Here is a 12,696-nt window from a genome sequence, read left to right as displayed (position 1 = left end):
GATTCATTGTTTCTTCAACTGATTGTGTAAGGGTCTAAAAACATGAAGGAGAGTAATATTTGGCCCATAATGCTGTCCATCATAATGTCTTTATAAATGGCTCAATCATGATCTGGACTAGCATCTACATGCAAGGGTATACAGACCCCTACATGACACATGGAGAACCCTTGACAACAGGATCATGCAGAAATATTTTTCTCAGGATAAAGGATTAGAGATTCTGGACTGGCCTACTAAATCACTGCATCTAAATTTGATTAAGCATGTGTGAGACCTGTAACAAAGAGCAGTTAAAGACAGACAACCTGCTGCTACAACTGTCCAGAAGCTCAGAGTTGTAGAGAACTGTGCTGCCCTACCAAGTTAACTGAGTTATCATCAGCAGTATGGGAAAAAGATGTAGAAAGTCATAGAGATGGGCTTACCATCTACTAAAGATTCATTTTTAAAGTTTGTTTATCTTAATATTTTATGATTTCTTCAATATACGAGCAACCAGATATTGGCACTTATAATTCATTTTGCTTTTTCGTTACTTGTAAATGCATCTTTCAATTTGTTAAGTCTCATTTACTTGCATTTTATACTTCAAACTTTGAAAAAAAAACATATCAGAGTGTCACTATCCTTTGATTGGTTGGTTGGTTTGGTGTTTTATGGCACAAAGCAACTAAGCTATCAGTGCCAAACATCTGGTAAAAAGTTAAATTACTAAAATTCATAAAAGGAAATTAAGATAAAACAAAAGAAAGTTTAAAAAGCATAAATAGCATTAAAACCAATTTTTACATCTAGTTTACAGCAGTAAGAGAAAAACTACAGTAATACAAGTTGTAAAGAACTTTCTGTTGTATAATTCTAATTATCATAACTCACCAGGAAGACTAACAAGTAAGTTAAAAAACCACTGTTAGTTACCTGAAGTTGGCCTTTCCAGTCCTGGTTCCGAGTTATTTGATGTTACAGCCATTTTCTAATTTCAAATTAAACTAGATGTATCTCGATTCTTGAAAGGGCATCACATTTAAAAATGTATAATGTATAAACAAAAAAACTTGTGTAGAATTAAAAAGATTAATGGCCTTTAAAAAACTAAAAACATTCCCAAGGTGGACAGTGTCACCATTGCCAATAACACTGTCTAACGTTATGGATAAACATTCAAACAGAACATGTTTAAAATGGTGCTATCGTTGAGAGTCATAACAATTGCAAGATAGTAAAACATGGCTTATTCTGACCTGAGTGTTACACAGACAAAACAGTGGTGCATCAGTCCCACATAAAAGATAATAATAAGTTAAAAAACTGTGACCAATGTATATCTATTTAAAACAACTTCCACTTTCCGATCCTTATGGCAGCAGGAAGGCCAAAGTCCAGAAGAGGATTTATTTTGAAAAGCTTGTTTTCACATTGCTCACTCCAAGTTGACTGCCAACTGGCAAGGAGCCGAGCCTTGAATCCAGGACCATAGTCCATGTATGAATACCAACGTGGCTCCAGAAAAACTGGATAGAAGTAAATGTTAAAGAGAAATGGGCCAGTCGGTTTTGAATATCGGCAAGTACAGGGTGTGAACTAACGTGAAGCAATTCCAGGACCAGTAGAAAACTAAGCAAGACAGTATAAATAGTACAATTTGAGTACTGCTTAGCTTCTATGTGATCCAGGGCAAGAGAAATGACATACAATTCAGCAGTGGACACAGAAGCTGTAGAGAGGATTCTGCACACAACCACCAAACCACAACAAACCACGGCAGAGCCCACACAGTCATCTGATTTCAAACTATCTGTATAAATAAAAATGGAAGGATGGTTCAAAAGACGTTCAGCAAATAAGACAGTATTTCTAATCAGGGATGTCTGCTTTACTCAGATGACTTAAAGATAGGTCACAATTGGGGATTGTAAGAAGCCATGGTGGGATGGGTTGACCAGTGGATACAGCAACGTTATCCAAGGACAGGTCCAATTCATCCAACTGCACCTGGATACAAAGGCCAAAAGGAGCAATGGCAGATTGTCAGTTCTGAAAAAGTATGGCTCACTGAAGAAAGAAAACACAACCCTAGGTGGGATGATTTGGTAAGGAATGAAGTTTCAAAGCATTTAGTGAAGACAGTTGCAAACAGCAGAGGTGCAAAAAGGTTCATGAGACTCTGTGTATAAGCTCTGAACTGGGAAAGTGTGGAAAGCTCAAGTGCAGAGCCGAAGTTCTTGATGATGAATGAAGTCCAGCATCTTTAAAGCCGAGGTCCTAACAAAGCCATAGACCAGTGATCCATAGTCAAGTTTCAATTGAAGGAGAGCACAATATACCTGTAACAGGGTAAGTAATGTTTTGAATCATTTTAAAATTTGCAGCTCTTTTACCTCCAACCATTTAGAGCAAAAACAAAAGTAGGATGGGTGAGAGCCTGTGCAATTAATGCAATGAGGGTCCATTTCACACTCATAAACATTGTGATCCTTGCAACCGCAAGAAGCACACGTCAAAAAACCATGACATGATGTCTCCGAGTGACTGAACCGCTGACACTGGAAACATCTGAGAGGGTTTGGAATGTATGGCCATATCCTGCAATTAAGATAACCTGCCTTGATTGTGGCAGGTGGATGTGGTAATGTTAATGTCAGAATGAAGACAATAGTCAGCATCATAATTCCATCTTTGCAAGTGGAGATATGCCTCTCTGCAGAAACTTCTTAGTTGGAGAAATCAGCAAGAATCTCTGACTTGGGGATGTTCTTCAAATCCCTCTCAACAACAACTCCTCTTGATTAATTTAAAGCAGCATGAGGTGCAACCTCAATAGGTATATCCCCAATTGCCTTTGAATGAAAGAGGAGTTCACTGTGTTGAGATGTGGATGTTTCCACCAATACGTCACCAGAGCTAAGCTTCTTTACTGACTTTGGAGAGCCAGCAACTACCTCTAGTCCCTTATAAATGGAAAAGGGAGACATCTGCCCTGAAGGTTTGTCTGACAGAGAATGTAGTTTAAGAAAATGAAGTACAACAGATACTACAGATGTTGAAGATTGCTGCTCAGAATCCTCAAGACATGGTTGTACACCTATGGACTGTTTTTCACTATTTTATTCAACTTTTTATTTGGAAGATCCATAAAAAGAAGAAATATTTCAGTGCCCACTGATCCCACCCACCATGGAGTCCTACAAGGGGATGCAATACAATTCCAAACAAGGACGCTGCAGCAACACCAGGGTTTCACGAGTACAATACCCAAATACCAGCATCAGACACAATGTTTGCAACACCTGTTGTGAACATACAACACTGGTACTTGGTTGACCTTAACCCAAATGCACCAGATAATTGACCCAAGGGGGGCCACCCCAAAGCTGCCCGTTGACAGGAATTCCAGGCTAAAGTGGTGTGTTTGAGTGGGACCCCTCAACCACCAGGATCCTCTCCTCCCCTTCATGGGTCACCATGCACGGCAATAATGTGGATGGATGTTTAGATCCCAGAGGAGGTAAAGTGAAAGAACAGAACCTTCCCTGGGAGGTCTCCTCACCACGTACAGGAATCCACACCGAGGGGCACTATCCTTTGATTTTTGTGAGTTGTGTACTTATAATAACATTATATACATGACCATTAACTTGGCTGTCAAAACATTGTCAAGAATTGCCTTTGTCACAATTTTAAAGAAATGCAATAATAAATGCAAGTTAAAAATCACAGAAAACAGTATTAATTACAGAAATGTTAACACTTTATGTAAATTGATACTTCTCAACCAAAAATAATTTTAATAATTGAGTTAAAATCATATGATATCAACAAGATTGGAAATTTAATACTTATTATCACAAATAAATGACTTTTTTAATAGATGTTGCTGTTCGTTTTTGGTCAGATTATTTCCTACATGATCCAGTGGACTGAATTCAACCCATGGTAATATTTCAAAAATTCATGTATATTGTCATTTAATAATATATTATCAGCCTATCTCATGCACTTATAAATCTTCATAATAAAAAGGCAATTTTTCATATTGCAACATTCTGGTATAAATTTCTATATAAAAAGAATGCCAATATATTCCAGTGATTTACAACTTGCATAGTGTAAATATCAAAGGGAAATAATAAAGCAATAACATTTTAGTAGAAACAGATATATACTGTTATGAGTTTAAAACTTCACATTAAAATCTGAAGTCATTCTGAAAAGAGAAAAAGGATAATTTGGATTTATTTCAATTTTTTTAATAGATACAGGGTCTGCCATTGATCAACTTCATATATAGCTATGGCAAACAAAATAACAGATAAAATTTAACTGAAAAAAGTTTTAAATTTACTCAGGCAGTTTTAGAAATTGCACAAATGACATCTGATAAATTTAAGACAAAAAAGCATTTTTAATTTTAACATGAAAATCACACTGCACTTTAAGCAGTCAACACTTTGATTCCATAAACAAAAGAAATTTTTAGTGAAAATACTTCATCAAAAATTCAGATTTTTGTTCATAAAAAAGACTCTTAATGATTACTGAAAGATTGTGAAATAGTCTGAGGATGCATAAACTATATTAAAAGTTATAGTATAAAATCTATAAAGGTCAATTTGTAGTCATGAACTCAGCTTAATTGACTGAGCCTGTACCACGAATGTTGAACATCACTGATTAAATAAACACAAATGAAAAATAAAAGTTTAATTCCAGTATCATGATAAATTCATCCCTTTATGTTACAATTATATGAACATGCAACTGTAAGGAATGAGATGTAAGTGTGCTTTAATAACCATACTTTAAAATGAAATAAAACCTTTTCCTTCTTTTACCCCTTTTAGGTTTATCCATTGCAAAGTTAAAATTTTCTTAAAATAAAAATGTATTTCCAATCATTTTTACCTCTGTTGACACTACAGCTATTTCTTGATCTCCAAGGTTACCACTTTTTGTCCATCTAAGCACTGAGGATGCTTGCTCCAGTCTTTCATACCCCACATGAATGCCTTAGGCATTCTAATTTGCAAATTTCTCCACCAATTCATCCTCTATCTAGGTACTGTATATGAGAACCTCATCAAGATAATGTAATCATTTTTTCAGAACATAAACTGGCTTTTAGTGATTATGTAAAGTGGGAGAGTGTTAGCAGAGGTAAGTATTGTTGGAAATACATTTTCATTTTAAGGAAATGTTAACTTTGAAAACATACTTACCATCCACTGATAATACAGTTGTAATCCCATACAGAAAACGTTTATATAAATCTTGCCTGCACCAAGAGAAAAAAAAAAACTGTACAAAAGTGTGGAAGTCATGCTCTTCACCTGGAACTTAGTTTCAGTATCAAAAGCAGACCAGAATATGAGTAATCATCAGTATAAACCAACCCTAACCAGATAACTCATGTTTCACAACTTAAGGTTGGAATTAAGGGGTTGTGGTACCTATATCCCATGTTGGTGGCTACAGCTATTGGACTGCATTATATATATATATACACCACATATATATACATATTTTAGTAAAATTAAATAAATACATTTAAATGAAATTAAATAAGTAAATAAAATCATGAGGAAGGAAACAGCCTTAGAAACAGCAAATCCAACCTCTGATTAATTACATTATAACCATAATTTTGTAAAAACCAAATCATGCTGCATTTTATAAAACAATCCTAGGGTACAAGCTACGACGAGGGATTATAAAATGATCCTAGGTTTTGAAGGTGACTGAAAAGTAATACCCACATTTTGGTGGGAATGCACTGTCTATAAGTCTTAACCTCTAATTCGCTAGTCTCACATATGAAATAGACAAAATTAGACTAGAAATCAGGAAAGCAAGATGTGGGATGCTGCTGGCTTCAGCCCAGGCTCCAAATGACAAGATTGCACATGCTATACTTAACCATTTTAACAGAACTCATCCAGTCTAAAATTATAAACATCCATCATCACTCCCCAACCGAGTGGACAAAGAGTATTCCCCTTGCCCATAAAGTTATGGAGAGAATGTGTAACCTGTGTGCAACCAAAGACCTAAGATGGAACTACTTTGTGTTCAGAATTATGAGAAAACAGTGGGCCACCTTTCATGAACAATGTACCAATTAATTACAGAGAAGAACCATGCACTCTCCAAATGGATAGCATGGTGTCAAATCTACACCATAATTATGAGTAAGATTCCAAAGAGGCTGGTGCCACACCTACTGACATCTGGGAAAAATATTCAGGGGCCCTATTAGGAGAAACCACTACTTTGCCATATTCTCCAAGAGTGGAAGAACACAGTGACTGGAAAACTAAGGGTGGTAACAACTACAGAGCTCCACTAGTACAGTCTTGGCAGTTAAAACTTGTTGGGGAGTCCTGAGAAATAGTGCTCTGGAAACTTTTTATACAAGTTTCTAATTCTTTTAAACTTTAAAGAAACAATTCTATTGATAATTCTACTAGAATTTTCAGTGAATTCAGCTTATAACTTCTAAACTTACAGCTCCTTTACAGTAGAGACGGATTTTTCCACAAGGAGTTCTTACTATCACAGACATTCTTTTACGAGAGCTGAAATGCACACAATGTTTAAAAAACATAATCAAATTTTTTAAAGACAAAACTCAAGCAAATAATAAAAAATGCACTATTCAATAGAAAAGGCAAACATTTTTAAATTATAAATGTTAGTACATAAAATAATATTTATTCACAGATATATCAAAATCTTCATGATATATATTTTCTTCAGCTCATATTGTAATTTATAAATATAACTAGTAAAATTTTCATGAAATAAATAATTTCTTGCTTTAAATGTATGTTGATAAGTTTCCTAAAATGATTTGTGTTCAAGTTAAATGATTCATATGAACCTGTAATATTAGCATTTTAAATATTGTATGTCACAATTTTCTATTTAGAAAAATATACTTTTCTCTCAAATAAAATTATTAAAATTTACAAAAGTGTCAACTCAATCAAATACACATTTAAATTAGACTTAACTTGTATCAACTATATAGGAAGAATAAAAAATATTTCACAGATGCAGGTATCTAGAAAAAAACTGAGATACACAAAACATTCTGAAAGTTATAACATGGAAACTCTGATAGTCATCTTCGGGTTATGTGGTATGTGTAATCCATCAAGTCAGTATGGAGAGGTTAACAAAAGAAAATATCTCTGCATAATTTTGATAACCTCTCTGCTTCAGTGCTAAAAATATATTACTCCAATACAGTTTTTTTTAATAGTTATGCAGGTTTCATATTCCTGTAACAATTAATGTAATAAGTTATATAATCACATGCATGAAAACTTCTGTTAGTACATCACACAGTTTAGCAGCTTCATACATTTGTCTTTAAACTACTTGCTTCACTTGTTTTTCACTCAGTCATTCATATCTACAAACTTGAATGTGAGTAGATAACCTATCATATGTAGTATTTGTATGTCTGTAAAGGTGAATAAATATATATTTATTTGTTTTCAGTATATTTACTTTATATTTTTATCAATATTATTAAAAACTTTACAAACTAACTTTTGATCTGTTCTGGTGCATGCCTTACCTCGTAAATTCTAGCACATTCAAAATTTCATATTTTTCCTCCTTTCCCAACTGAAAAATTGTAAAATACAAAATAAAGTTTCTATTAAAAACATCAACAAATAAAGACATATATATATATATATTATATATGGTACAAATTAAATGATTTAAACAGATCTAAATTACCAAAAAATAAATAAAAGAGATAAGAAATACCATACCATTATTTTGGATTACACCAGTATTTACAAATCCATTATAACAATATCACTAAAATAGAGTTGAAATAACCAAAAATACCAAATCAGTGACAATACAGTTGTACAAAAAGTTAACAATATTTACATAAAATGAACAAATTAAAAAAGCAATATACAAAACCACTCTTGACTTATCACAGAGGAAAAAAAAAAGATATCTTGATAAAGAGGAAATTAAAAGAATGGATGAGCCAAAGGTGTGACATTATGCAGTTCATTTTTACATCCTTTCTTCCATCTTAATCTCACACAATCCCAGAAATATCTATTATGAATGTCAGTAAAGCGAATTACAAAGAATCATATAATCTTAATACAGAATGAACAATATAAAAAGTAGATCTCTACTGCACTTCTTTAACTGGATAATGTCAACATATTTTGGGAAAAGTAAATCCACAAAATCAGTATTTTTAAGAAAAAAAATAAGAAACACACAGATTATGTGATGTGATACCCAATAGTTTACTTTCTCCAGAATTACTGATTTTGAATGATGTAGTTGAATTATTACTTAGTCATTTCAAGTTCTACTAGTCTAATGATAGTTAAAAGTGGAAATCAAACAAGTGGTCCAAACAATATAAATCATAAAATAGCACTCTCTTTATAGGAACTTAAAAATCATGATTTCTTTTACATGTGTACAAGTACTCTCATTTGGTTTAGATGCATCTTTGCAAATAGATCAACTGTGACTAAAAAGTTTCATTGTCTCAGCTATTTTTACCAAAATACAGACTTAATCTGTATACAGCATTCCACACATTTAATGTATGCCATCACAGTGATGCTCCAGTGTGTCCATAAAATGAGTTTTGCAAGAGCTTGTTACAGTCCTGTCAAGTCTATCATAATGTCTGTTGTCTTGGGCCCACTACTTATTCTTTTATTCTTATCAATAGATAAATACTTTCTGTTTCAGATATTATTTTTATTAATGTATTGCCCACACACTCAGCTGTTCTTTGTATATACAGACAAACTCATAGATACCTTAATGTGACCCCACTGGCTAATATTACTTCAACACTTTAATTTTAATTGATATAGAATAGTGATCTTACACATGAAATAATATGACATTTTCAAACTACAATGTTGTATACAAACATAATTATTTGAAGCTGAGAAAGTCAGTCAATGTTTTAAAGTCTAAATTACAAGACAGCATTATGAACTCAACTAACTTCTGCAATATCTTAACTAATATTAAGTTGAAGATCCCAACTAACCTGCAAAAAACAACCACTATCTATAATGTATCGTGTGAATATAAAAATAATACAATGAGCAGACCAAACATCTACTTAATATCAGAATGAAAAAAGAAAAACAGAGGCATCATAAAATATATACTTTAGTTTTTACATCATCTCCTAGAGAAAACCACCACAAACACTGTCCTTAAGAATATGAAAATAGCATCTAAGAACTGTTATACTATTAAAAAAAAATTGAAGTAGCCACTGGAACAGCAGTCAATGAATGTGGTTCTCCTAAAAGCACTAATGAAAATCATATTTCTTAGCTACCTTTTATTAAAGAATAAAGCCATTCATTTCCTCTAATTCTGTAAGAAAACTAACCGAAATTTTTTTCTTCTCTCTCTTTCATTTTATTTAACTTATTTTTACTATTGTTCATGTCTTTCTAGCATTGTCTTAATATGTTATAATAATATGACCTGCAATAATTTAATTAGTATTATAATTTCATTTTAACTTATTAAGCTTCACACTTATCAAAAAGATAGAGGACACAATCTTGTTTTTGTTACTGTTAACTAAACATTTTCAATGAAGATAACAAACAACTTCAGATGTTTTTTCTACTTGATATCTTAAAGTTGGTTATTGTTTTCATTTTACAATGGTATCCATCCTTCAGTCTCCAATGAAAATTAAAAAATAATAATAAAATGCTCACTAAACATCTTGCACTAATAGAAGCCTCAAGTAGTTATGCTGAAAGCTTGTGTATTAAAAACTAAACAAAAGCTAATATAACATCATAATAGAAAAATAAATTAGTTAATATAAAAGACTTCTTTATCTTTTTTCATTTTTGTGTGCTTTTCTTTCCTTTGATGTTAAAGTTTGAAACAATTCTCCGTAGCACTAACACTGATCACCAGGTTCATTTTTAGTTTAGCTCCCAGTATGTAGCTCAGTCTGATCAAAAATTAATATTAATATGCTGGAAATGTATTTTGTGGATACTTTTAAAATCATATGTAAGGCATCAGTATACCTTAATATCACATACACTTATTCAAGTGTTGAAGTTGTGTTGATCTTGCCATGAAAAAAATGAAACTATAAAGAAAAAATGATGAACATTTGTTCTGTGGACATAATATACCTCAGATTCTCAGTAACTTGTCAGCTTTCACACTTTAGGTTCTTAAGCAATCTCCATGCACTATTTCCACAAACTAGAGATGCTTGAATAATGCAAAATATTATATAAATACATCACTGTGAACTTTTACCAGGCAGCTTAAATAATAATACCAGGCAGTTCATCAACTGTAAGCATAACTTCACATCTAAATGTTAGTGGGTTTGTAGAACAGCCAATGGACTACTACTCTATTCTGTAACATCACTGATATACTATAATAACATGTAGAAAGTGATCATCCTAATAAGTTCAGTCCAAGCTTACCCACTTACAGAACCTACATTATATAGTATGGAAAAGCTGCTCAATCAAACCATCAGAATGAGAAAAACTGCATCTTACACAACTTGGTAAACAGCCAAATGTTAAAATTTTTCTCATCAATCAGTGTGGAGCTCTTCACTGTTAGGCCAAAATATCTCTGTTTGAATTAATGTAATAGTGTGAGAATATACTTTTAGCTCATTTTTTAAATTAACTAATTTTTACCAGGATATAAAGATTACCATGTTCAGTTTTAGAGAGGGGTATTGTGATATCCAAAGCTGTTATCTGGAATGAAGACTTTACTGCAGAAAGTTTAGTGTGGTATATTAAAACAATTTTGAGTATAATATCCATGTTGGAAAATCAAGAGGTAACCACAGCTAATATAAAATCAAAATGGAACAAACTGTATAAGAACTACATTTTGATACCATCTGGCATTTCATGAGTAGTGTGATCCTACTGAAACTCACCACCTTAGGGAAAGTTATGTAACAGCCCTTACTGACGTAGTCTTCACGCACTCACACCATAATGATGTTTTCTGATCTTAAATAGAGAGATACTTCTGATCAGAGAACATCATTATGGCCACAGAAGACAATGTGTACAATGTGTGGCACCTTGTAACAGGTAAGAACTTATGAACACAAAGGTCAGTACCAAAAGCTGTCCATGTGCCCCAGATAACAGTATGCAACATAATAATAATAATAAAAAAAAATATCGACACATATGGAAATGATGCAATACTTCAATTAGCTAGAGAATAAATGGTCAATTATGCTATTGTACATGAAGATATAACAATAAATTCACTGGATGTAGCACTTATAGTATTCTGTGTGACTGAAGCAAGCACTGGGAAACCACTATTTTTGTACAGTAGAGATATTATGGTAAGCACACACAAACTGGTGTATTCTGGACATGACAGCTTCACATTGAATCCTTTTGCAATGGAAACTACGCTAGAGGACTATTGTCACAATGTATGATTGTCAGATAGAGTACAAATGGACACAGTAACATTGACTATAATCACATGATGATAAGGCTCAAGAACTATTTTAATATACCATATTGAATGTCACTACTGGCTGATGGTGTTTTCTCTGGTACATAAAATTTTATCTCCGAGTGACACAGGCAGTACACTATCTATACCATCAGCTTATGTCTATACAAGAATGTAACCAGTAAAACTATTCCAGTAGATTGTCTGTACTACAAGACACTTCCTGGTGTCCACTGATGTGCACATTAATGTAATGTGAGTAGTATGTAAAATCTGAGATCTAACTGTGCCACATTAGGCATCATGCCTTAACAAAAAATGCAGCAATGCTATAGCATTCCTTTCTGTACTTCTAACTGATCACACAAATGTCTGAGTTTACATGCTTCTATGTTCATTAATCTGTGGTAGATGCATAACAAATAGAACCCAGGTTAGATCTGATTGCATCAACTGCTCTTCTCAGAGTTATTCTTTCATTGTATTCAATATCTGTCAAATAGAGAAATTGTCAATGTTTGCTCGACTTGTTGCGATGTCTAAGACTTTAGTTTTGGTGGTAGCATTATGTTTATTAGCCAAACACTCTACTACAGAATAATCAACTGTTGTACAGTGAAATTGTACTCTAGCAACAAAGTGATCTAATATGTCACCACAACTTCTGGTCTTCAAAAGTTGAACAAACATTTCAACAAAGTAAGATCTACTTAGTAAAAATTCTAAGCTATACAAAACAGTACCAAAGATATTTAACAAATAACACAAAAACAGCCTACTTCTTATAGAACTGAGGAAAATTTTACATTTCACAAATATTTCATTTATTATACTATGGTTCACCAGTAAATGTATCACCAAGTTTTCTTCTTTTCACAGTAAAAGTGTTCAGCAAACATTAGCATGTGGCTCACACACCTTACAGCAAACTCCTAAACATTTTACACTTGCAACAGTAATGCATTAATTCCACTGGTGTTGACATCTAAATCCAAAATAATTGACAAATATTTCCTTAGCCAACACCAAAACATCTGTTAAGGCACATTTCAATGAGAAATATGATTTTACAATATTTGGTTTATCTAAAATGGAACTCTACTTTAACAAATACCAGAAGCAGCAATGCTTTTGTTTAAATATTTACCACAAAGTATATACACTTTCTCTAATTACTAA

General features: G+C 32.9%; 1 protein-coding gene across 14 annotated transcripts in view; it reads right to left on the bottom strand.

Annotated features, from left to right (window-relative positions):
* Window positions 1-12,696, bottom strand: part of ATP8A (ATPase phospholipid transporting 8A1) — a 241,640-nt gene that overhangs the window by 105,833 nt on the left and 123,111 nt on the right. For all 14 annotated transcript variants that reach the window (XR_013014406.1, XM_076456687.1, XM_076456679.1 and 11 more), the window contains 2 exons: window positions 7,586-7,635; window positions 6,506-6,575 (listed from right to left, as the gene is read on the bottom strand). Coding sequence is in view for 13 of the 14 variants with exons in the window: in XM_076456687.1 (XP_076312802.1) it covers window positions 6,506-6,575; window positions 7,586-7,635 (120 nt within the window). In the remaining variant the exon portion in view is untranslated. The remainder of the gene's footprint in view (window positions 1-6,505; window positions 6,576-7,585; window positions 7,636-12,696) is intronic.

The sequence above is a fragment of the Tachypleus tridentatus genome, chromosome 1 (genome assembly GCF_004210375.1).
Source record: "Tachypleus tridentatus isolate NWPU-2018 chromosome 1, ASM421037v1, whole genome shotgun sequence".
In the NCBI taxonomy this organism is placed as follows: Eukaryota; Metazoa; Arthropoda; class Merostomata; order Xiphosura; family Limulidae; genus Tachypleus; species Tachypleus tridentatus.
This window is presented reverse-complemented; position numbering and strand designations above follow the sequence as displayed.